This window comes from Planococcus citri, chromosome 3 (genome assembly GCF_950023065.1).
Source record: "Planococcus citri chromosome 3, ihPlaCitr1.1, whole genome shotgun sequence".
Classification (NCBI taxonomy): Eukaryota; Metazoa; Arthropoda; class Insecta; order Hemiptera; family Pseudococcidae; genus Planococcus; species Planococcus citri.
Genome location: NC_088679.1, coordinates 1,126,484 through 1,151,365, shown reverse-complemented (window position 1 = coordinate 1,151,365; position 24,882 = coordinate 1,126,484). Strand labels below are relative to the sequence as shown.

At 33.8% G+C, this 24,882-nt stretch overlaps 4 protein-coding genes across 7 annotated transcripts; all 4 read left to right on the top strand.

The window, feature by feature from the left end:
* Positions 1–219: 219 nt before the first annotated feature.
* On the top strand, positions 220–2,646 carry Arl6IP1 (ADP-ribosylation factor-like 6 interacting protein 1). Its single transcript, XM_065356737.1, has 5 exons — positions 220–529; positions 653–789; positions 871–1,108; positions 1,195–1,279; positions 1,357–2,646. The coding sequence occupies exons 1-5, from the start codon at positions 506–508 to the stop codon at positions 1,482–1,484; spliced, it is 612 nt and encodes a 203-aa protein (XP_065212809.1). The 5' UTR covers positions 220–505; the 3' UTR covers positions 1,485–2,646.
* A 662-nt stretch (positions 2,647–3,308) lies between these two features.
* On the top strand, positions 3,309–6,484 carry LOC135840282 (zinc finger protein 260-like). The gene is made up of 10 exons (XM_065356726.1): positions 3,309–3,567; positions 3,706–3,838; positions 3,908–4,126; positions 4,202–4,460; positions 4,532–4,758; positions 4,827–5,176; positions 5,265–5,432; positions 5,516–5,708; positions 5,793–6,223; positions 6,354–6,484. Exons 2-10 carry the CDS (start codon positions 3,707–3,709, stop codon positions 6,364–6,366), a joined length of 1,992 nt encoding a protein of 663 aa, XP_065212798.1. The 5' UTR covers positions 3,309–3,567; position 3,706; the 3' UTR covers positions 6,367–6,484.
* A 398-nt stretch (positions 6,485–6,882) lies between these two features.
* Positions 6,883–12,744, top strand: Gcn2 (eukaryotic translation initiation factor 2 alpha kinase Gcn2). 2 transcript variants are annotated; one of them, XM_065356720.1, is made up of 22 exons: positions 6,885–7,098; positions 7,176–7,475; positions 7,560–7,679; positions 7,752–7,867; positions 7,942–8,005; positions 8,079–8,210; positions 8,291–8,506; positions 8,586–8,731; positions 8,806–8,937; positions 9,014–9,202; positions 9,296–9,455; positions 9,556–9,722; positions 9,800–9,974; positions 10,059–10,449; positions 10,539–10,726; positions 10,807–11,046; positions 11,117–11,271; positions 11,345–11,567; positions 11,774–11,883; positions 11,983–12,220; positions 12,295–12,452; positions 12,526–12,744. In XM_065356720.1, the coding sequence occupies exons 1-22, from the start codon at positions 7,045–7,047 to the stop codon at positions 12,650–12,652; spliced, it is 3,801 nt and encodes a 1,266-aa protein (XP_065212792.1). In that variant the 5' UTR covers positions 6,885–7,044; the 3' UTR covers positions 12,653–12,744. The 2 variants fall into 2 exon arrangements, with proteins under 2 accessions (XP_065212790.1, XP_065212792.1); XM_065356718.1 differs by having other exon boundaries at positions 6,883–7,098; positions 9,014–9,455.
* A 1,765-nt stretch (positions 12,745–14,509) lies between these two features.
* LOC135839781 (pH-sensitive chloride channel 2-like) lies at positions 14,510–23,676 on the top strand. Of its 3 annotated transcripts, XM_065355979.1 has the most exons (10): positions 14,510–14,687; positions 14,793–14,932; positions 18,554–18,731; positions 19,477–19,694; positions 19,834–19,916; positions 20,031–20,219; positions 22,365–22,520; positions 22,857–23,022; positions 23,136–23,274; positions 23,364–23,676. In XM_065355979.1, exons 2-10 carry the CDS (start codon positions 14,859–14,861, stop codon positions 23,586–23,588), a joined length of 1,428 nt encoding a protein of 475 aa, XP_065212051.1. In that variant the 5' UTR covers positions 14,510–14,687; positions 14,793–14,858; the 3' UTR covers positions 23,589–23,676. The 3 variants fall into 3 exon arrangements, with proteins under 3 accessions (XP_065212051.1, XP_065212052.1, XP_065212050.1); XM_065355980.1 differs by having other exon boundaries at positions 14,510–14,932; positions 23,367–23,676; XM_065355978.1 differs by having other exon boundaries at positions 14,510–14,932.
* Positions 23,677–24,882: the final 1,206 nt, after the last annotated feature.

The window sequence follows — 24,882 nt, the reverse complement described above, 5'->3', positions numbered from 1 at the left end:
AATATTATGAGGAATAAATTGAGCAATATCTTCATGAATAAGTAATATAAATATTTTCAATTAAATCTGAGAAATAATAAATGATCAGTGATCAAAATTTTCCCGTATTGAATACAAAAATTTCGAAATTGAATGTAATTTTTGTGCATCTGACGAATTTATTTTCGTCAGTTCGTTGTAACACTGGTTCGTAACTGCGCGTCCGCGATTTTGATTTTGTTTTGAAAATAACAGAAAGAAAAAATGAAATGAATGAAATTCAGAAATTGAAATTATACGATTTCTAGTGAATAATAATTTGTATTGAATTACCCATGTGATTTAATTTGTTCTTGTTTCTTGTATTACTATGAATTTCGTTTGATTTGTGCAACATTAATCATTATAAACTTCAATTTGTAGTGTTACATTACTTGGGTTTTGAGTGATAACAAAATTTACTGAATTTACAAACTGCAAACTCCACTAGCCTTTCGTTTAACTCAGTTTGAATAACTACAACACGATGTCATCGCAAAATCAAGAAATGGTAATATGGAAAACCTTTCTAGAAAACAGTCGAATCTGTTTTCAGACTTGTTGAATTTTCTATGTTCATATCATTATTCTTTCCAAATGAGAGCCTACTAAAGTAAATTGTTTGGAATTTTAGGACCTGTCGGCGAAAAAGATCAAACACAGTTTGGAAAATTGGAGAGAAATCGTGCTTCCAGTGTACGAAGTATTATTATGGAAAAACATACCACTTTATCCAGCTTTAATTTTTGGAATCAGCACTATCGCATTCATGTAAAACTTAAATGTTTCTATTTGAAATACGTTATTTATTTTCCATTAATTTTGATGTATTTTATACTTGACTTGTTACAGTATTGTCATATTGTTGGATCCGACGTTATTATCCTTCGCTTCTTCGTTGGCTTTGTTTTTGGTGCTGCTGGATTATTTTGCTCCTATTGTTATATCGAAAATCTTCAATCCTCAATCTTGGACGGGGCCTAAAGAAAAAAAACTTGATGAGATATGTTCTAATTTGGCGTGTTCTTATATCTCTGTAAAGTCGAGTGTTGCTTATTTTTGCAGTTTGAAAGAAACCAATCCTAAATTGGTATGTAATTCATAATGAATTGGGTACTTTTCTTAAAGAACTGATATTGTGTAGGGTTTTGTATTAATGTTGTTTCGTTTATTTAGTATTATTTGCCTGTCATCTTTGGACTACTATTTCTGTCGTGGATTGGAAATAATGTCAATAATGTGTTTCTTACTTATGTTTTCGGTGAGTATTCACGTTATGTAAACTTTGGATGTGTTTCTGTGTACGAGTGATTAAACATGTGTATTTTTGTTTCACAGTGACCGTGTTGTTGATGATACCGGGCGCAAATCATCACGGTTACTTGGAGAAATTCTCGTCGTTACTGAAACAAGTAGTTGCACAAACCTTACGATCAGCATTAGGTAAGAAAGAAAAGAAGCAGTAACAATTTTAATGCTTTTTATTGAGAATCTTTTCTTGTATTTCACGTCAAGACGTAATTTTAATTATCTACAAATGTATTTACGAATTGTTTTCATCTTTCTTACGCATATTATATTCATAACGACAGTTAGTCATTCGTATTGTGTACTTGTGCCAGAATCCTGTCTATCAAATTGAAAGTTGATTTGATATTTATCATGTTGTACCTACGCTGTAAAACGTGTTGCGCGATTCTCATACGGTGCATCGAGGTATATTTTGTAATCATAGAGGTTGATATTTGAACACTTGAAATTTCGTCATTTACCTAAATTTCGTTGATTCTTTTTTCCAATAGGCATTCTTATTTTATTCGTTCATTTCAATTATTGCCACAATGTGAATTTTGAAAACAAACCCCGCTAGTTCAAAATTTGTCCGATTACTAAATACGCGCAAAGATAGATTCGTTTTGAGCTTGTGCAATTGTGCACCTATTGTGTTGTGTGTTTTTTCCAGTAATGTATCAGCCCTCTTCTCTCACCGTCACAAAATCACCTTCCATCGTTATATTTTAAGAGAATGTGTTCAGGGCTCAAGTTAATAATGTTACATTTTTCAAGTGTTCGAGCATTTCCTCTAAATCTCATTGATGTTTGTAAAAGTAGAAAAATTAGGCCTTAGGTTTATTTATGACGTGATGAAAAGTTAATCATAAGTCAGATACTGAGAATGAAAATTAAGCAAACGGTATAAAATTCAAACTGATTTGTGAATTGTAAATATATAAATAATTCGAGATGTAGTCGAAAATAATAGAAGAAAATACTTGGTCATTTCCTACTTAATTTTTATAATTGTTGAATTGCCTGTGTTGTGTTTTTTGTAAAACGTTAATATTAACGGTGATTTTGGTTATTGCTGGTGTCTTATTTCATGTCCAGTGATTCAAGTCTCATTTTCCATTTGTATAATTTTTAGCTAGGTACGTATTTGTTTAATAAATAGTAATACCTAGGTTAATATTGTGTACTTTTCGCGGATCAGTTTGTGTTTTACCGATTCTTTTCAGTAAATTTAAGAAATGTTATATTTAAAAGTTTCAAAAATACGTAGTACAAGTGTAATATTTTGAAGATGTTTTTATTAGTTGAATCGAAGAAAAATAAAAAACTTTATTACTACATAGGTATAATTTTTATTTTGATGAAATTATAGACACGATGAAATTCAAAAAAAAAACAGACCGTTTCGTTTGCTTTGATTTTGATCGTTTCGTTTGCAATGAATTTTACAAAATCACATTTAATTCAAAGAATTATTTAATTAAATTCACTGAATCAAATTTTAATTTTCCAAATTCCAAAACGGAAAGTGGAGTGGAGTGTTGTAAAAACATAACCGAAAACCGAAACGACTACGAGAAACGTGACACGCGGTTTCGGACGGAACCGGTAGCGACGTAGCGTTCCGTTCCTACACCTTGTTTTCAATTTCGAATATTGGTAACATTGTTGTGGAGCTTTCAGTATTCAAAAAAGAGCATGATTTTAAACAAAAAATTTTGCAAATTTGTATTGCGTCGGCTAAGTGCGGAAGGGTGCCTCGTGCAACTTGTTACTTGATACCTGTGTAAAACGGTCTTTCCACTCTGAGCACCATCTATCAGTCCAAATGTTCAAACCAAAAGTTATGTTACCTCAAGGCACCCTTCCCATCGCGGAAGATACCTTTAGATTTGAACTTGGACTGATAGATGGCGCTCAGTGTGGAAAGGCAGTTTTACACAGGTATCAAGTAACGATTTGCACGAGGCACCCTTCCGCACTTAGCCGACGATTGTATGTATTATTTTTTTTTGATTTCTTTTGGAAAATTTGATTAAAAAAATAAGTTTTCATTGGATTTATAAAAGTATCGAAGTAATCAAAGTTAATTATGTGTTAGAAATGATTGTATAATTTTTTCGTGGCTCAAACCGTATCCCTCCTATCTAATCAATAATTATAGATTTATTTAAGCTCGAATTCAATACAGATTCTTTCTGAAATAATCACCGAAAACCCAAGAGATCTCGGATTTCTCAATAAGTAATCGGAATTCAGGTGAGATTAATAGTGTTATACTCTACCATCTTCGTAAAATTTTTCATCAGTCTCATTTATTTCATTTATTATATTATATCTATTTCCATGTAATTTTCAGCTTTAGATCAATGAAATTAACATTTTTTTTTGTTGCAGAATGGACACTCTTGACAGAATATGTATATGTAGGTTGTGTGCTTTGGAGAAAGAAATCTACCTCAGAATTTACGATGAAGAAGGATATAAACTGGCCCTTGGTATAAAAATTAGTAAATACCTACAAATTGAAGTACGTATCTGGTTTCATTCAATTTCTGTTAGAGCAAATTATCACGATGATAATGATGCACTTTCATAGGTCGACGAGAAGGATTCTTTACCCAAAAGTATTTGCTGCGAATGTTTCTCAAAGCTGGAAGACTATTCAAATTTCGTGAATAACAGTCAAAATGCTCAAATAGCTCTACTGAAGATTTTCCCTCTTTTCGAAGACAATTCATTGAAAGAAGAGAATCTCTATGCGCACGATGCTATTTTTCAAGCGCAATCGAATTTACTGAATTTTAGTACAGCTGAGGTGTGATTTATAGCGAAATTATGTAATAATTATAATAACGACGTATATCTAATCAGGTTTTATTTTACTCTTCAGTTGGATAAAGTGGATCAACGGGAAGCAACTTTCGAATGCACTGATTTAAATTTAACAGTTCCCGGTTCCAGTTGTTTTTTTGATACTAACAAACCAGCAGATTGTTTATTCGAAGAACGAAATAAAATCATACAAAATAACTCCGCAGCCGGAGAATGCTCCACCGATTTAAGTCACCAAGTTCAGTGTGATGGAATGAATAACGAGTGCGCTAATTTAAATTCTGCGGATTGCAATTTATTCAATTTACGTAAAAAACGTAAGTATTATAGTATCTCTTCATTCATTTTGGCGTTTCTATCGTGAAATTAAATCTTTATTTTATTTTAGTTAATAAGCGAAAATGCGTCACTCCGGTACGTTATTTCACCAATAACGCGGCTGCGGCTCGGACAAAGCGAAAATTGTGCCGTAAAAAGAAAATAGTCGCTGCGAAGAAGAAAAAAATGGATTCAAATACGAATAAAGATCAAGAAGATTACAGTGAAAACGAATCTGAACTATTCAAGGAAAAATACTTTAATCATTTTCCTTGGACGTGTACCGGATGCGAGGCAGTCAGTATTTTCGTCAATTTTACATTCATTAGTCTTTTAAATTGTAATCGTGAACTTTTTATTCGCAGAATTTTCCCACTTTGATCGAATTACAAGATCACTACGCCGATTATCACCTGCAGTCACCTCGTTACATGTGTCCGTACTGCTACAAAGTCTACATGCAATATCAAGGCTTCGTAAGTCATATGAAAAAACGACAGTGCGATACCGAAGCCACCTGCGATCAATGTGGTAAAGTATTTTCTGCGAAGAGACTGCTCGAGACGCATATGCTACTCCATACCGGCAAAAGACCGTACGAATGCAATCATTGTGGAAAATCATTCCGGCAACAAAGCGCTTTGTACGTCCATAGCAGGTGCCATTTGCCCGAACACATGAAAGTCGAGTACTCTTGTGATCAGTGTGATAAAAGGTGAATTTCTGCAACTGCTTTCCATTATCGACTGGAAGAACTTTTATGCGAGTATATTTAATACTTAGTTTTAAATTCTTTTTCATAGTTTTTCAACTAAACCTAACTTGATCACGCATAAAAAAATACATACCGGAGTTCGTAACTATGTATGTGACTTATGCGGTAAAAGTTTCGTTCAGAAGGGTAACTTATGCGCTCACAAATTGACTCATTCCAACACTAAGCCGTTTACTTGCGAAATATGTAATAAGGAGTAAGTCTTCTCGTATCGAGAAATATCTCCAAAACATTATTTTTGTTCGAGTTATTCCGGTATTCTAATGTTTTTCTTTACAGATTCAAGACTTCGATGCAATTACGTAAGCATAGCAATGTTCATACGGGCAAAAAACCCCATCAATGTGATACTTGTGGACGGACATTCCGAGAAAGAGGAACGCTAAAAGAGCATTATCGAATTCACACCGGTGCGATGCCTTTCTCTTGTGAATTTTGTGGAAAAGCGTTCAGATTCAAAGGCGTTTTAACGGTATGAAATTTTTCTGGAATTTTGGTGTAACCTTGAACTCTTCTTTTCTATTTCACTGACAAAATTTTCATTTGATGTATGTAGACTCATCGACGACAGCATACCGGCGAAAAACCATATTCTTGCCTAGAATGTCAACATCATTTCACCAACTGGCCCAACTACAATAAACACATGAAACGTCGTCACGGCATAAATACTAGTAAAGCAACACGGATCAAATTAGATGAACCTGCACAGAATCATCCTGTTCCTCAGGAAACTATAAATAGCAATACTGACGGTATGGATATTCCATCTTTCGAAGACACGCTTCAACCTGTTTCTGTACATAATGACAAAACAGTGGATTTATTCGACACTACAAATGCTAACGATAATATGGCGACGACGTATTTGCTATCGCATCAAAATTACGCTTATAACTCGCTAAACGCGTATTATAATATGACCACTTTGCAGACTATTAATCAGACCAGCGAAGTGGTTGATATGATGAATACGAATATGTACAGGTAAACAATATTGATATTGAGAAATAATTTTCCAAATTTTCGGTTTCAGACTGATAAACTGTGAAATTATTTGGAATTTTTTGAAATGAAACAAGAAAGTGAATAAGTAATCTTTGTTTTTCTGTTTCAGGGATTACGTTTAAGGGATCATCTTTTACTTCATTATATTATTTATTTGGTATTTATGTATTTTTTTAACGTTTTTTTGTTTTATTACATTATTTTTGGGTGAAAAAATAAAATGTACCTAGTCTGTTTCGATTTCGAATGAGATCAATTTCTTGCGTTAATTGCATTCGCCGATTTATTCTTAGCAATTCGCAGTCGTTGAAGTTGGAACGTGGTTTGTTTTCTAATTTCTATATGTTCAGTAGTTCAGTTCATCTTTGGTTTGACGTTTGAGGATTTAATTTCCACATTCTTAATTTTTTTTTAGTGTTAAAATTTAAATTTTTTTTCATTTTTTTGGAGAGAAAACAAAAATCTTGAAATTATTTATTATTTTATAATTTGTTTGAAAAAATAATTATTTTTGATGTTATTGTGACATGACATTCGTTAATTTAATTCGTTTCAGTTATTGGTATTTCATTCACAGACATATGTAGACAGACAGAACACACATGCCACGTTAACGTCGTCATGTAACTCAATCAAAATGTCTCGTAGGGACTTTTTGGTCTATGCTTGTGTCTGTGTGATAAGATAAAAAATCTTCGCTCACCGAAAAGATCAAAATATTTGAGTTTCAATCTACTTTTAGTAAAGAAAAGTGTGAAAATGTTTTGTGTGCGGAAAAATATTAGGTAACTGGATATCATATGGAAGACGAAACACCTCAAGAAAGACAACAAAACGAGTTAGAAGTATTAAAAGTTAGTTTTTATTGTAATTCTGAAGGAAACAATTTTCTGTCGTTGCAGAGATAAAATCGTATCTTATTCCCTTCTAGGCTATTTTCACTGATCAGTTCATCAATTGTAATGAAGCAAATGCAACATGGACACCTTTGGATGTAATTGTTACGGTTGTACCGCAAAAAGAAAACAGCGGTCCGCTGGAAATCCACGCTCAGCTGGATTTGCACGTAATCGCTTGCGAAGAGTACCCTAATAAAGTACCTAAAATAATGTTGGAGAAACCCAGAGGACTATCTGACAGACAAGTTGCCGAAATACTCACCAAACTAGAAGAGTTGGCGAATTCTCGTGTTGGCGAAGTGATGATTTTTGAATTAGTTTCCTATGTACAGGTAACCAAATATCGACTATCGTACCAACGATACGTGTAATTTGAATTTTTCATCTTGTTGATTTCCAATTGTCTATAACTACAGACAGTATTAACCGAATGTAACAAACCCTCATTTCAATCGTGTTACGAAGAAATGTTATCAAGACAAAAAGAACAGAAACAGAAAGAAGTAGAATTACGGAAAACTGAAGAAGATATGAAAGTACGTAAATGAATTTTTCTTTTTGCTTATGTCAAATGAATCGACTATCTAATAATTGTTAATTCTCTACAGAGACAGCTTATAGAGTTGGAAGTGAAAGGTATTAAGAAAGAAAGACAGAAAAAAATTAAAACGAAAAAATCGGTCGAAGGTAATACTCATTATGACAACGAAGCTGATCACGTAATGTAAGATGGATTTATTTTTGCTGAAACTTTCTGTTAAAAATTTAAATTTACGCTTTACTACATTTTTTCGACAGGAAAAAACTTGTTCTTGGAAGTCCGGTTAAAGATATCGTAAATATAAATAAAGATCGTAAATATGTGAGTATTGATTCTACTTTCCAACGAATGGTTCTTTACCACACGATTTACTGACAACTTTTTCATTTTTCAGAGTGAAACGTGTAATGGAAGCGATGAAAGTTTCAGCAGTACTATATCGTATTTCAATCTCAATTCCCGACTGATAAGAGAATTCGAAATTCTAAATTTTGTTGGAAAAGGCGCTTTTGGAGATGTTCTGAAAGTGTGTAATGTGATGCACATATTAATTTTTTAAATAACGATTTACGTTGTGTTTATTCAAGAGCATTCTCTGCGCTTTAGGTTCGCAATAAATTGGATGATTGTCTTTATGCCATCAAGCGAATCCAGTTAAAGTTGAAAAATAAACAAATGAACAAAAAAATCACTAGAGAAGTAAAACTTCTGTCGAGGTTAAATCATGAAAATGTCGTTCGTTATTATAACTCGTGGTTGGAGAATTCGGAATCACTGTCAGAAGATATTTCAGTTCATCAAATTGATGGTTTTGAAGACAAAGTAAAATATTTTTCTCATGAAAATTTAATATGGTACATTGAAAGAACATCCGTGGTAAATTGTCAATTATTTTCAATAGGTTGATTTTCCATTAGAAAACAAGGCTATGAAATCATTGACGGATAATTTAAATTTAAGTTTTCCGCACCCGGGTTCTGGTCCCAGTTTTAGTGACGAAGATGAAGATGACGAGGATGACGAAGATGACGATTGGATTGAATTTATGTAAGTTTTCAATCTAATTTTTCTTGCGCCGTGAATTTCTGTACTCTTCGCCACACTAATGCATTGATTTTTAGTGAACAAAACGTCGAAGTTGATGGCCCTGTTGGTACCGATTCGAGTTATCATATTAGTAACGAAACTGACGACGCTTCCATCAATCAATTTATGTACATACAAATGGAATATTGTGAAAAAAGTACCTTACGGTAATGGTTTTACAATTTTGAAAGCTATCGTAGTTGTAACAGATCCTTTCACGCGCATATTGTGTATTGATTGTAGAAACGCGATTGACGGAAATTTATATCAAGATGAAAATCGAGTTTGGCGGCTGTTAAAAGAAGTCGTTGAAGGTTTAGCTTATATACACGAACAAGGAATTATTCACAGAGACTTGAAGCCGGTGAATATTTTCATCGATTTTAATGATCATGTTAAGATTGGTGACTTCGGACTCGCTACTCCCAATAAGTTAGTAACGAATACCGAAATTTTATATTTTAACGCTTCATTTGTGCGTATCGGCGGGTTATATAAATATATACGGGTGAATTTTCATTTCAGGTCAATTGCTACGAAAACACAAGCTAGTTTACTGGCTTCTGGAAACGACGACAGTGTGTTGCAAGGTGATACGAATGCGTCGCATACCGGTCAAGTAGGCACTGCGCTTTACGTTGCTCCTGAATTGAATTGCTCGGCTTCGAAAATACATTATAATCAGGTGAGCTTGGCTGCTCAACGATACCTGATTTTTAATCAACAACGTTGTTGTATTTTAAAAGAAAATTGATTTTTTTTTATTTTTTTATTTTTGTCTTTAGAAAGTCGATATATACAGTTTGGGTATAATATTTTTCGAAATGTGTTACCCTCCTCTCCAAACGCAAATGGAACGTTTCAAGATTTTAACTAATTTGAGGAAAAGTTCCAGAGATTTCCCGCCTGATTTTCTAGATTCGGAACGGTGTCGTCAAATTAAATTAATTCGGTGAGATTACAAGATATTCGTTATATCTCCGCTTAAATACATACCTACCGAAATATACATTTTGTTTCTTTCTCCAGCGAGTTATTAAATCATAACTCGACAGAAAGACCTAGCGCTGCTGAAATTTTGCTCAAAGAATACATTCCTTTGGCTGAGCTCGAAGATGAAAAGATAAATGAAACGATACGCCACACGTTATGCAATCCTCAAAGTAAAATGTACAAACATTTAATCGCCGAATGCTTTAATCAGGTTGGGTAAACAGCGCTGATCTTTTAATCGTTGAAAAAAAACAACTACATTCGCGTATTGATAAGGTTTACGTACTGTTCGCAGAAAGTGTCCGCTGCCGAAGATATCACCTTCAATGTCCCTTCTCATCTAAAGACCGTTTGGCAACACGCTTTTGTTGAAAAAATGGCGGATCACGCTCGTAAAATTTTTCGTCTTCACGGAGGCATCTACTTCAGTACACCGTATCTAACTCCAAATAACGGCGTTGGCCTAGCTGATACGGTGGCTGTATCGTTAATGACTCGTTTTGGAAATATCATCACAGCACCGTACGATCTGAGATTATCATTCGCCCGTTATTTGGCTCAAAATCCGCACATCACGCATATGAAAAGATACACCGTCGATAGAGTATTTCGAGAAAGAAGAATGCTAGGCGTTCATCCTAAAGAAAATTTTGAATGCACTTTCGATATCGTTAGTCCGAACTCGTGTTAGTCTATACTTCTCAAACCGAACTAAATATCTTATATACCTACATCAGATATGGTAGAATGTTGAAAATTATTATTTTTGTTACAGCTAATTTAGCCATGGAAGCTGAAATATTATCGATAGCGAGCGAATTCCTCGAAAATGTTTCGGATTGTTTTCAAAAAAACTACGTCATCCGTCTGAATCATGTTTCATTAGTGACTGCGATATTGTATCATCATCAAGTGGTTTCTAAAAAACATCAAACGGTGTGCAATTTTTTAAGTAAATTGAAGGTAGGTTTTCACGCTGAAATTTTTTTATCGCCACGATTTTTATGCGCATATTTTTCAATTACTTCGTGTATTCGTTTTAGTTTCCGACCACTGCATACTCGTCTTTCAAAATAAATTCGTTGAATGAATTACCTACCGATATTTCCGACATTGTTATGATGAATTTGATCAATTCGATGAACGTCGAAGTACAACCGGGTAAATTTTCTTCGCATTTCAACCATTTGCTGAAAAAAAATACGGCTTCGAGTGGTGCCTGTCGCGTCGCACTTGTGCAGTTGGAAAACCTCATTCAATTGTTGACTTGTATGAAAATTAAGGTACGTAGCTGCGTTTCTCGGTGTTTCATTTTTTTTTTTTTCGAATAAAATGTTTTATTTTTACTCGTAGTGCCCGATCGTTATTGCACCCAATGTGATTACGAATCTGCCTTATTATTCGGGAATTATGTTTCAAATAGTTTGGGAGCATAAAAATAAGAATAACTGCGATAGAGACATAATCGCAGCCGGAGGACGTTACGATAATCTTATAATGCAATACAGGTAAAAAGTATTTACATTCGAACGATGATAATTTGCTTCATATATTTTATTCTACTTTTTTTTCTCCTCGTAGAAATGCTCTAAATGTGATAAAAGAAACTAAACAGTCGGCTGTTGGTCTTTCTATTTACCTGGATCGATTAGGCAACGCTTTACAACCAGAATACCATCATTTCTCTACGGTTGATGTTCTCGTATGCTCCGTCGGCTCGAGTAATTTAATAGACGAAAAGTTGAAAATTATTAAAGAATTATGGACTGCTGAAATTCGTAGCACAATTTTAAACGTCGAACAGGTAAAAATGATTTACTCTTACTTTCGATTTTAGAAATGTTTGAAAATGAAATTCCTACCTACCAATTAGATTTTTAGCGAATCTTGTGGGATGGGCTGATTTCATTGTTTCGAGATGTGTTTGGTTAAAGAGAATTTGAGTAACCGGGTCTGAATCGGCTGACTCGTCGGTTGTTTGTGTAAACGAGTAAAAATGATATTTTCCAGAGTTTGGAAGAAACCCAAGAATACTGCTGCAAAATGAAGATACCTTATATATTATATTTGAAAGAAACCGAACCTGGTATGATTCGATTGAGGTCGTGGACTCGTGAAAAGTAATTTTTATGCGCTTCATTTACTTATCGTCGAACTAAACTATTCGTGTTGAAGATGTTTTTTTTTCTTATATAACTATACCTATGTTAATGTTTAAGGTTGCACGAAAAAAAACTCACTATATCGGAAATTGTGCCTCATTTAAAAAGGATAATAAAAAGCAACAGCGGAAACGTTGAACATGTAAACGGTACGAATCATCATCACAGTCGATCTGAATCCAGAAGTGCATCTGTTGGAATCAACGAAACTCAAACTCAAACTCATAACGTCAGTATCACCTTCTTAACCGAAGAAAAATTCTCTTCCAACAACAGAAAACGTTATGAAAATCAAGTAAATATCGTCTAAAATTACCGAATCGGCGTTTTTATTTTATTTTATTTTACTCTCATCCGATTGTTTTTCAGGCTTTCAATAGTATTTCAAATTATCTCCCCAAAATATCGACTAAAACCAGAATAGAGTTGATTATTTTGAACACACCTTACGAAGTATTGGGCGCTATCGTATCTGTAATAGATTTAAATTCGAAAACCACCGATCACCTGTCTCCCCTGATTAAAAAGTAAAAATTGTTCTCGATTTAAAATCCTATTATTGGTAATTTAAACCTAATCATTTTGTGTTGCAATTCGCAGGTATCCGAAGTATAAAAAATGCTTAAATCGTGTGAGCGAGCACATTGAAAAGTTGCAAGCTTTGGAACACATACCTGTGATCATTTTTTACACCACCGAAAATAACAACTGCAAAATTCTAATTTAACATTTTTTTTTCTGTGTCATTTAATTAATGTTTTCTTTTTTCGTGATATTTTTTGTATTGAATTTCGTAAAATAAATTGAATTTTTTGTATCGCTCGATTCTTTCACTTAGATCTAGGTACATATTTTTAAAAAAATCTATAAAAAATTGTAGAGTTTCCGACTTTGGTCCGAGTGAATTGGTCTGTTTTTATCGATGCCGACTGGAATGTTCACACAGAATGAAGAAATTGGATCCACCGCAAGTGCTCGGTAATTGACCATTTGTAAATTTAACGAAATTGTCGCAGAATCAACCAACAGCTTTAACCTCGTCATTGCGATCAGATATTATTATTTTTCACCGAAGTTACGAGCTGAAAAACTCACACCTCATCAACTAAACGTAATAAAGTAGCTTACGCGAATTCATTAATTACATTTTTTTTTTTTCAGGAAACGAAGTACATATTAGCTGAAAATATTATATATAAGCGTATAATTCTATTACAAACCGTGATAACGTAAGATGTTGATTACCATGCATAATGTAATTTGTTTAGTTAGTCTTCATGAATATTCAAAATTGGTGGTACCTTTCAAGAATGTCCAAATATAATATTTAAAAAATTTTTAGTTGTCACGTTTCGCATCAGTTTATTGGAAAGTCGATAATTTATGCGCGAATTGTTTGTACAATTGAACTGATAGATAGTTAGATATGTACCTAGCTTTACTTACGCCTTCGAAGAAATTATTACAAGTACTTATTATCGATGGAAATAAAATTATACGATGAAAAATCAATACCAACGTAAGAGATTTCAATCGAAGGCCTACCTAGTTCCTATCATACTATAAATCTAGTACCGGATAGCTGAATGAAATTATGTACTACCTACTTGCAAATTCACTGGCGTACTGAGGGGGTGGGGGCGACTAGTTAGCTTGGGGGTCGAAGATTTGCAATGTTTTTGATGTGTTTAAGAATAATGATGTCGGTATAATATTATTAGTACCTCTACCTACTATCAAAAAATGTGAAATAAATGATAATTTTCAGCCTTTTAAACATATTGAGCAGCGATTCTTTGAATAATTTTATGAAAATGGCCAATGGTAGTGCACTTTGGAGAGTATGTTGAAAACATGGCAATGTATTTACAATTATTAGTGTTGAGTAATATTTTCCTCTGACCCAGGACTTTGAGACAATGACAAATTTGACTAAGAAATTAATCTGGATTCCGGTATATTTTTTCAGTATTTTTGACTTGTCCGAAGAAAAGATGCTGGTGGCTGTGCCACTCTGCATTTTAATCGTCGATGCACGAGTTGAATTTCACAAACTCTGCGTTTACTTGTAAAGCTAATGATGAATTCGAAATACGAGTAGGTAAATAAATTTCTACAGAATATTTCATTTCCATATATTGATCGCAGATCCTGGTATACCTACCTATGCAAACATATAACGTATGTTCGTATATAGTTAAGTACCTACGTATATCTCGTATATCTTAGACAAATGTGAGATTCACCATAACGAATTTGGAAAAACAAAAATAAATATCTACCTAAATAATTAGATAGTTAAATGAGCAAAATCTATCTAAAAATTTATCATAATTTTCGAATAAAAGGTGTGGACTGCTGAGCAAACAATAAGAAGAGAATGCAATAGGTAAGTATACCTAATCTAACACTCGTAAAATACCTACATATGTAGATATCTAGTAGATAACTGTAGGTAGGTACATCTGACGACGATAGATAACTGCGAGTTATAATATGTGATGTAACAAAAATATGTAGGTATGACAGAAAAAAGCTGTTAAAAAAACTAGCGAATAGTATTTACCTACTGATTTTCCTCTTCCCTCCTAAACAGTTTTACAAATCGGCTCGGCATCGCGATCACCTTAAACGATCAAGAGAACAGACATTACAAAAAAAATTACCAACATACAGTCGCAGGTGTTTCAACGTCAACCATCAACCATTCAAGATCAATGTCATAACTAATCACACTCGAAATTTTCCGATAACATTGCTACGTCTGTATATTTTCCATATTCCAATTTTCAAACGATTGATGAATTTTAAATTGAAATTTCAAACAAAACCATCGCGAATTAACTCGTTTTTCCGTCAATTTTCAGAGCATGAAATGCCGCAATTTGGAAATTTTTTTTAGTTGATATGGCTACGTTGGTGAATTTTATAAAATGCGATTTCAAATGCGGTTAACTTTTGTAGTTTTTTTTTTCGTTCAACTCGTTTCGAATAGTTCGCAAGACAAGTATGTAATTTGTGTATCTAATCGTATTTTTACTTATAGACATACGAATATTTTTTTTATGTATCTAGAGATCCTACATTTTGATCATATGGTACAGTATGTGGCATTTTATCAAATTTTATTTAAAAATTAGTATCGCATTCATTTATTTATTTCCCACCTTACCAAGTTGACATAGAAACGTATATCATTTTGGTTTGACTTTTGAAACATTTTCAATTTTTTTTTTTTTTTTTTTTTTTCAATTCTATTTAGGTACTTAATTTGAATTCAAAAACGTATTCAAAGTAGGAATTAGTATCATAGTTAGTTGGGTAACAAGGTATTTAGAAAAAAAAAATTTCCTCGCATAAACAATAAGAAAATTTTAAGCAAAGTTTGAATGATTACGAAATAATCGAGTAATCTTATTATACCTACGAGTATAATGCGCTGCAAAAACATCGCGTATACCTACGAAATGTACATTTTGATAACTAAGTACCTATGTAAGAGGTGAAGTATCTCAAAGTACTCAAATTTAAATACGATAAGATAATTTATTCAACTACCTGTGTTAATGTTCCTGCCTACACTCAGTTGCCCAAGTCATGAAAACAGAGGTTCCTATCTAGATGAATGCTATAGTAGACTTAAATGGTACGTGTATGTATAGTATTCAGACGGAAAACAATCGATTTACTCGTATCTTGCATCGCAGAATTCAATCTTTTTTATTTATTATAATTTAAAATCTTACTGGTTGGTCTCATCAAGTGAAATACCTTTATCTCATCGTGATTAAAGTAGCAGGAAAAATTAGGAGTAGGTACCTATTATACCTTGATAAGTGCCTCTACCTAGATGATTCCTACTTACTCTGACGATATTTAATTGTTTACCTTCCCCCAGTGTACCTGGTATTTAAACTTTACATTATAGAAAACATCGTCGTCAAATTGAAATGAATAACCTTTCCGTTTGAAGTTTGATCGGTGATCCACGCTTACGTGGCACATCTAACAGTTTTAAAATGGGAACGATCGTTTTAATGTCGAAACACATCACCGAACACCTAACCTAATCTCGTAATGTAATTTCATTTGAATGAAGAATAAAGAAGGTTATCGTTATTTTTCATTTACCATTAGAGATTTTCATTCGAACCAATAGATAGATAGATAGATAGGAACCTATAAGTATTAAAATAGGCGCCTACTTGACTGTCAATGCACTCACATCGCTAATTATTATTAAGCTGAGATGTGCTTTTCAAGCATAACTGAAGCAGGTGCTCGATAACGTACATATTTACTGAATTTAATAATCAGATGTTACATATATCCAACTTTGAGAAAAATCATCGATCGCGCCTTCACATTTATACACGCTTTCCCGAATTGACGATGAAAAATTGTTAGCTCGGTAAAATTAATTTAATGCAAGTTCTCACCGTACTTACGTATTTTTGAAAAAAAAAAAAAAAACTTATCTCGATAACAAATGAAGAGTGATATTCCAAAACTCGCTTTGTCCATTTTCATAACTTTTCAGGAGAGAGGAAAAACAGTTTCCCTTTAAACAGGTAAATTGGCTTTTTAGGCGAGTTTAGCACTTTATTTAGGTTGATTTATGATGTAGGAGTGTAGGTATACATTTCATCCACTAAATACTGCTGAAAAAAATTTCAATAAAAATGGACAAAGCGCGTTCTGGAACATTATTTTTTTTTTAAATTTTTAGTGAATTGGCTATTTAGGTGAGTTCAACACCTCATTTTGGTAGGTTGATGATGTAGGAATGTGAGTTGATACTTCATCTACCAAGTACCACTGAAAACCCAACTTTGATAAAAATGGACAAAGCGAGTTTTGGAATATCACTCTTCAAATGGATTTTTTGAACTCACACTCCACGATTTGAATAGAACCAAACTGGATCGAAAGGGCAAGGTTTAAAACCACCGTGACCAAACTATCAATCGCTGAAGTTCATTTTTGGAATCTTGGCGAATTCTTGAAAATTCTAAAACTTTACAAAAGCTGTTTTGAGGGAGGTTTTTGACCTTATTGTCTATAAAAGTATTTTTTTAGCAAAGCGAACCAATGAGAATAATTTTTGCAATTCAACTCCCATACTTACATTAAAAACTACCTACTAGTTTTGGCTCATTCTGATGTCTCTAGCAATTTTTCAATTTCTTTCAAAAATTTCAAATCGCTCTAAAAGTACCAAAAATGAGAACTTTAGCACCAATAAGTTTAATCAATGCTTCTTGAGCAACATGTAAATTGAAGATTTTGAGGTGATACCGTGAAATTCCACGAATGTGAGTTTAAAAGTAAATTTTTGACCAATTCGTGAATATTTCAAAAAAAATATAAAAAATCAAATATTCGAGGAAGATACATTACGAGCGAGTTTTTCGAAAAGATATCGTTCGGTGTGAGTAAAGGATCATCCGAATAAAGAACAATCCCAATTTTACTTTTTTAAAGCATCCAGCGAGCTTCAAAATTCCTTCAAAAATTTTAAATCGCTTTAGAAAGGCCAAAAATGTGAACTGTAGCACTTTTAACTTCTGTCGGTGCTTATTGAGCATAGTGACGAACCGAAGTGGTTTCTCAGGGGTGGGGGGGGGGTGGGGGAGCTCGCTAAAAATGGTAACTCTTTGTTACCAAAAATTTACAATTTCATCCACTAAAATTTTATAGGTATTTTTTTTAAACGTGTTAGAGGACACAATACTGTAATTTAAAATTTTTGGGTTTTAATTATTTTTTACGAGTTTATTTTTCGTTTAAAATTTTTCGAATCTGAATGACAGTTTTTTTTTCAGACATTTCAATTTGGAATAAGAAAAACAAAAAATTTTTGAACAATTTTGCGCGAGTAACTCGTTAAAATCATATAAAACTTGCCCATTTTTGTGGTCAATTTTTTATATTTTTTGAAAACATTTCACTAAAATCGTCAGTTTGCATTTTCAAGCAGTTCTAAAAAGTTGGAAATTTAATGATTTATTGGGTTAATTTATCCACAAATTGATTTTTATTTGCCGTTCAGAAGTTGGTAAGTAAAATGTCAATTTTGCCAACTTCTACCAACCAAAAATAGACCAACTTTCCAAATGTCCTGGGGTACAAGCTATCTCCTGCCCCCTTTACTACTGTCCCTGATTGATCACCTTCTTGACTGTTTTGTTCATACCTAGGTACATTTATTAGGTACCTGAGGGCTGGGAGAGATCTTTCCTCATAAAGTGAGGTAAATATTTACACAAAAGAAGTACGACGCAGAAATTGACAAATTCTGAACATTATGTTTGAGTTCCATTTTTCTACGTTTTCAACTTTTGTGGGACTCTGCAGGGAGGACCAACATTGCTTTGAGTACCGGAAGATTTTGTTTTCATGAAAAATGGGTTACCTATAATATTTACCCACCGTAGATGAATCCTAATTTAAATTTGAAATCGAGGCATTTTTTTCAGGTGGTGATGAGAGGGGGAGGGGAGGTGGACAATCAAAAAATGGAAAATCATTTTCTATTTTCTCATTATAAATCCGCTGCTTTTAAAGGCAGAACTTGAAGATAATATCAATAGGTATTTATTACTAAATTTGTTTGTAACATTTGCAGAGATACGTGTAAAGAAGAAATGAATTTTAATGGTAAAACATCCGAACAAATTCTGTACATGTTGACGGATCCTTGCAGATACGATAGGTGGAAAAGACCAAGTATCGACGGAGAGCCAACTCAAGTATCAGTGAGAATTTACATCTATTTCATCGGTAACGTCGAAGCGCAACATTTAGTGAGTGTTTTTTAATATGTACCTATACTTACGGTTAGGTGCGTCACATACCTACCTATTTCAAATAATTTAGATAATTAGGTAGAAGATACCTATTAACAATGGATAATCCTATGTACCTCTTTAGAAAAAAGAATCGCTCCTAATAATTTATCGTTGCCGTTAATATACTCGTATCCAACTTGAATGAGGATTTTTTTACTATTAAAGTAAATTTTCTCTTATTCATAGAGGTAAAACGGTGGTAAATTGGTTAGGTACCTACCAAAAATTGCAATTACTCGTTTACCGCTGAATCGAGTTAATTATTTGTTACGTAAGAGATACGCTATAACGATCGCAATTTATGCGGAACATTGGTCTAATTTATCTTACCTTTATATTCTCTTCTCTTGCTAAACTTATTAAGGATTTGGAATTCTTGCAGGAAGATGTATACAAAGTTGGTACATATATTTGGGAATCGAGGTTTTAAGAGTGGGGCTAATTTTAAATCCGGGGATTATTTTTGATTGTGACGAGTAATTTTTTATAATTGAGTGGAGTTGAGTGTATTACCTATACGAATACATATTCGTCAGTGAAGGGTTTCGGAAGGGTGCGAAGTTTCTCAATGTGAAATGAACCATTACCTAGGTACTTATTTATTACATATATTCTTCAAGTATAGGTATCTCTATCTACTATCTAGACCTAGCCCAAGCCCGTCGTGTTAAAATAGATGAATTTGTAAAAAAAATTTCAGCAATACACAACCCACGTTTTGATGAGATATAGATGGGTGGATTACAGATTAGCCCGAAACGTCACGTACAGTATACAAGGCGAGACTTTGGTCAAAGAAAAACTATGGACACCTCATATGTATATAGTGAACGAATACGAATCTCGTGTCATGGGATCCGGCAATCAAGACATTTTAGTAACTGTTATGCCGGATGGAACAGTACTATATTCCACAAGGTTATGTATCCTATCAATCAGCAAACCTCCCCCTTACCTTACCTTACGACTACACTTACCTATATGTACTTACCTATAGTAAGTATTTATTTGTTTCTTCGCGCGAGATTTAAATTTCGAACTACCGGTGACATTTCAGATTAAAAGTGACGTTATTATGCTTGATGAACCTGAGAAAATTTCCTTTCGATGAACAGGAATGTCCATTAGTGCTCGAAAGTTGTAAGTATAACACTGAACCCAAAACGTGGGCGAATAGAAGTATTGGACAACCGCCCAACCGAGCCCTTCACCATCACGGTAGCCTATAATTATCATGTTTTAAAACTTTTTCAGGGACGTATAATACGAACGAGTTGCTGTTATCCTGGGAGAAACTCTCCCCCGTTGTTCAAAATTCACGTCTTCACATGACAGAGTATAACTTGGCTTCAATTTGGACTAATTCTACTTTCGTTATGTACTCGTTGCCATTAGACACTTGGACGACGTCGGAGGAAAATTATCATTACTTTGGAAAATTTGGTAAGCTGAAACGAGTTGGTTACCTATTAGTCCGGCATATGACAATAGAAGTGATTGCACTCCCCCCTCGCCGATCCTCCGGGACAACTTTTTTCTTAAAGGGGACATCCTGAGGAACATTTTAAAGCAAACTTGCCCAAAAAAAAGTTGGCCTTACTTACAAAATGGCGGCTATTTTGATTGGCAGGTCAGCCGAAATCGCAGATTTTACGTTTCGACATGGGACTTGCACGAAATTTTTCAAACCTTACAAAGGTTGATCGAAAGATCATGCAAAAATTTATCACCTGTCAAAATTTCAAGTGCTAAAGTGCGTTTTTCGATTTTTGGTGAATTTTTGAAAATCGAATTAAGGCCAAAAATGAGGGGAAAAATCAAAATTTTACCAAATCGACCAAGAAACCTGAAATTTGAGGTATACCCTACTTTTGACATGCCAAATCGATTGGAAACGGTTTCAACCCGTTTTGAGCTGTTCTGGAGCCTCCAGCAGATTTTTGAAACTCGAAATTCCCACAAAATTCCATCAAATTGCAGTTGTAAAGCTGAAATTTATTCTAAAAACTAAATTCAATACGATACGAAGTACTGTAGGTAAATTTCAAATCGTTTTGGAGCCTCCATCGACTTTTTTGAAAATTACTGGAGCCTCCAGTAGATTTTTGAAACTTGAAATTTCCCCAAAATTTCATCAAACTGAGATGGAGAGTCGAAATTCATTCTGCAAACAAATTTCAATATGCTACGAAGTTGACTGCTGGTGGATTTCAAGTCGTTTTGGAGCCTCCAGCGACTTTTTGAAAGGTTATATGGCGTTTTTTTGGAAAATTAAAATTTCCTTAAAGTAGCTGGAAGCTTCAAAACCATTTGAAACTACCATGCAGTATGCCAAGTAAATTTCAGCTTGCCAACTCCATTTGATAAATTAATGTTGCGGGAATTTCAAGTTTCGAAAATCTACTGGAGGCTCCAGTAATTTTCAAAAAAGTCGCTGGAGGCTCTAAAATGACTTGAACCCACCTCATGTCGTCTTCAGAGGGTGTTAAAATTGGAGTGTAGAGTAAATTTTAGCTTTCCATTTCCATTTGATGAAATTTTGTGAAAATTTAAAGTTTCAAAAATCTGCTGGAGGCTTCAGGAATTTTCGAAAAGTCGCTGGAGGTTCCAAAAAAGATTTGAAATTCACCTGCAGTACTTCGTAGCGTATTGAATTTAGTTTTTAGAATAAATTTCAGCTTTACAACTCCAATTTGTAGGAATTTTGTGGGAATTTTGAGTTTCAAAAATCTGCTGGAGGCTTCAGGACAGCTCAAAACGGGTTGAAACAGGTTCCAATCGATTTGGCATGTCGAAAGTAGGGTATATCCCAAATTTCAGCTTTCTTGGTCGATTTGGTAAAATTTTGATTTTTTTCCCTCATTTTTGGCCTAAACTGGATTTTCAAAATTTCACGGTTTGAAAAATTTCGTGCAAGTCCTATGTTGAAACGCAAATAAATCTGCGATTTCGGCTGACCTGTCAATCAAAATGGCCGCCATTTTGTAAGTAAGGCCAACTTTTTTTTGGCCAAGTTTGCTTTAAAACGTTCCTTAGGATGCCCCCTTTAAGAAAAAAAGTTGTCTCGGAGGGTTGGCGGGGGGGGGGGGGGGGTGCAATTACTCTTATTGTCATATGCCGGACTATTTATGTAAATAGGCGAAGTAGATAATTTCGCTTTTATGCCTTACCCTTTCTAGAGTTTTTAAATTTTGTGAAAAAAAGATGCGAAGAAGTATCCTTCTAAACAACCCTCTCTTAATTCAACTTCAAGAAAAATAGGTATTCTTACGTAGAAGCTCCCAACTCAACGTTGAATAAGTAAATTTTAAAACTAAAATACAAATTAAAATTTTTCTGAAAAATTTCCATTTTTGATCAACGATTTCTATCCCTTCAAGCCCCCCTCCTTCGTAAACTGGTAGGGCGGGCAAAATCTACCTCTCCAAAAGCTATGAGTTTCAAAATACGAAATTTCAATTTGATTGTTGGAGTTTGCATGGCCTTTAAATCACGAAATTTAAAATTGATTTACATAGTTATCAAGGAATTGACAGAATCATTATTTCTAACCATCTGCGTGTGTGTTTTTATTTATTTTCTTTAAAGCTGGAAATTATAGTTCCTTGACGGTTTATTTCAAGTTGGAACGAGAAGCCGGTCACTATTTGATGGATTATTATGTGCCAAGCATTCTGTTAGTTGTTGTATCATGGGTAACATTTTGGTTAGATCCCAACGCTGTTCCTGGAAGAACGACATTAGGTACGAATACCTATCTTCATTTTCCAACTTTTCAATTAAGTATAAGTACGTATACCTATACGTATATAAGGAAGAGAATTTGATAAGAAATATGTAAGTATATCTGCTTTAAAAATTCCTGGATGCAGCCTGCGGAGTTATGAGGTGTTCATTACAAAAATTCATAATCTTACGATAGCACTCCCTCGCCATTTTTGTAGATGAACGGCGAAATTGCCAAGATTTCCTACGCATCATTAAACGAGTTAAACGTCATCTATCGAATTTATTGATCATTTGCGGTGCCTATATTAAATACCTAATTACTTTGATCTAATCTGATGGAGGTTTTGGCAGGTACCAGTACGATGCTAACTTTCATAACGTTATCAAGAAACACTGGCAGCTCACTACCAAAAGTATCCTATATCAAAGCAACAGAAATATGGTTCATCGGCTGCACCATATTCATATTCGGATCATTGGTAGAATTTGCATTCGTCAATACAATATGGAGAAGAAGGTAAGCAAAAATCGCAATCATTTTGAATCGAGGTGAATTTGAAATAGGCCTACGTACAGTACCCATCTAACTCGATCGTTTGCGTTTGTGAATTTGCAATCAACTCTATATAGGAAAGACATCGAATTGAAAAAAGTCACCAGTAAGCACGTGCTTAGAGCAACTTTAACGCCTCAATTAAACAGAAAGTCGCTGTCGTCTTCAACGCAATCTCTCCCCAGCATACAGACGATACATGAAAATAGTCTAAGAGTACGTATTATCGTGATACCAACTTATATCTCTATCTTTAAAATTTTACAAAAATCGTTTAATTTATTTGTACGATTTAAATTCGATAGCAGAATAAATACAGCAATGCGTTACTCGTGCCATCGAACGATACTATATTCACCGAACCAGCGGCCAGTTGTAATAGCATAAATATCAACAGCAGTAATTCGCAAGGATTTTTCAAAATGACGCCTCAACAAATCGCAGGATGGATTGATAAAAGGAGCAGAGTATTTTTTCCAATCGCTTTTTTAATATTCAACATATTTTACTGGATTTTCGTATTGATTTAAATTTTCAATATTAACTAGGTACCCTATGTAAATTGTCAATAGGCACGTTTTATTTTAAAGAAATAAAATACCAAAGTATGCATCTGAATTACCTACTGGCTTCACTTCGCTTTATTTATCTACGATGCGCTCTATTAATGTAGTTCCCCGATCTTATCAATTAACTATGAATAAATATGTAACATCGAGCTTTCTGATCTTACTTCGGAGTAGTGAAAAGAGCAATTTGGAAATTTATATTATATCGATGTTGCCCAGATTTTCAAAAGGTATAGGTAAAAATGTGCCCTTTGTTTACCAATGGGTATTTTGTTTAAAAAAAAAAGTCTACCATCATGCCGACTTGTATAGCATATTTTTCAAATAAATCTAAAAGTACGTACTACGTAGAACCAAAAGAAAGAGCCGAGCGCTATAATATCTTATTCTCCTTTTTTGGTCATCTGTTTTATAAATAGAAGGTAGGTACTCGAGTTATTAGGTGCTGAAAAAGAAAAATGGAAATACTGTACATTTAATTTTCAAGTTGGCAAAGTAGTAAAATTTAAACGATTTCGCTGATACTTTTTCAATCTGAAATTTATGGAAGGTTTTAAGTTGTTTTGGAAAAGTTTTTAGAATTAATTAAAATCTATACTTACTGGTAATTAGGCGAGTAAAAGTTTACAGTCTTTACCAAAGTAGCGAAAGAATTCAAATAACTTGGAAATTAGATTCCATCTTAATATTTTTAAATTAGAATTAATTAAATGAAATAGAAAAGTTGAACGTATTAAACGAGAAAATGTTGTTTGAGATATTTTTATAAAATTTTCAAACGAAATAAAGATATTTTCATTATATGAACTTTTCGCTGAAGCGTAATATTACCGTTTCACCATTCGACGTAGTACTTAATGCTGCTTTCCGTTATTTCGTTATGCTCAAAAGAAAGGTATTCCAAGTATTTTTTTATTGAGACGCCCGCAAAACGTATAATATTTGAATAGGTATAAAGAAAAATAAAAATACACCGACTCGACTCGACTCGACTCGATGTTCTCTCTCATAAGCTTCGTTTCATTTTTACCATTTTATACTACGTCTGCACAGGTACCTTACCTACCTACCTACCTACCTACTACACTATCTACAATACCTATATAGGTACCTGGTACATAGATAGGTAGGTACTAGGTGTAGGTATCCGAGCACTCTTCTGTAATACGCTATCGCAAATTCAAAATTAGGTACAACTCGTTTTGGCAACTGTGTTTCTTTTTTCATTTTTGCTTTAGACGAAAAGTACCTAGCT

Excerpts from the sequence above, each read along its gene's own strand:
- Arl6IP1 (XM_065356737.1), top strand. The coding sequence starts at position 506 with ATGTCATCGCAAAATCAAGAAATG. Across the intron at positions 530-652 it reads CATCGCAAAATCAAGAAATG|GACCTGTCGGCGAAAAAGAT; the intron begins GTAATATGGAAA and ends TTGGAATTTTAG. Across the intron at positions 1,280-1,356 it reads GTTTCTTACTTATGTTTTCG|TGACCGTGTTGTTGATGATA; the intron begins GTGAGTATTCAC and ends TTTGTTTCACAG.
- LOC135840282 (XM_065356726.1), top strand. The coding sequence starts at position 3,707 with ATGGACACTCTTGACAGAATATGTATATGTAGGTTGTGTGCTTTGGAG. Across the intron at positions 3,839-3,907 it reads GTAAATACCTACAAATTGAA|GTCGACGAGAAGGATTCTTT; the intron begins GTACGTATCTGG and ends GCACTTTCATAG. Across the intron at positions 5,709-5,792 it reads GATTCAAAGGCGTTTTAACG|ACTCATCGACGACAGCATAC; the intron begins GTATGAAATTTT and ends TGATGTATGTAG.
- Gcn2 (XM_065356718.1), top strand. The coding sequence starts at position 7,045 with ATGGAAGACGAAACACCTCAAGAAAGACAACAAAACGAGTTAGAAGTA. Across the intron at positions 7,099-7,175 it reads ACGAGTTAGAAGTATTAAAA|GCTATTTTCACTGATCAGTT; the intron begins GTTAGTTTTTAT and ends ATTCCCTTCTAG. Across the intron at positions 8,507-8,585 it reads TTGATGGTTTTGAAGACAAA|GTTGATTTTCCATTAGAAAA; the intron begins GTAAAATATTTT and ends TATTTTCAATAG.
- LOC135839781 (XM_065355979.1), top strand. The coding sequence starts at position 14,859 with ATGCGATTTCAAATGCGGTTAACTTTTGTAGTTTTTTTTTTCGTTCAA. Across the intron at positions 20,220-22,364 it reads TCATTACTTTGGAAAATTTG|CTGGAAATTATAGTTCCTTG; the intron begins GTAAGCTGAAAC and ends TTTTCTTTAAAG. Across the intron at positions 23,023-23,135 it reads AATACAATATGGAGAAGAAG|GAAAGACATCGAATTGAAAA; the intron begins GTAAGCAAAAAT and ends AACTCTATATAG.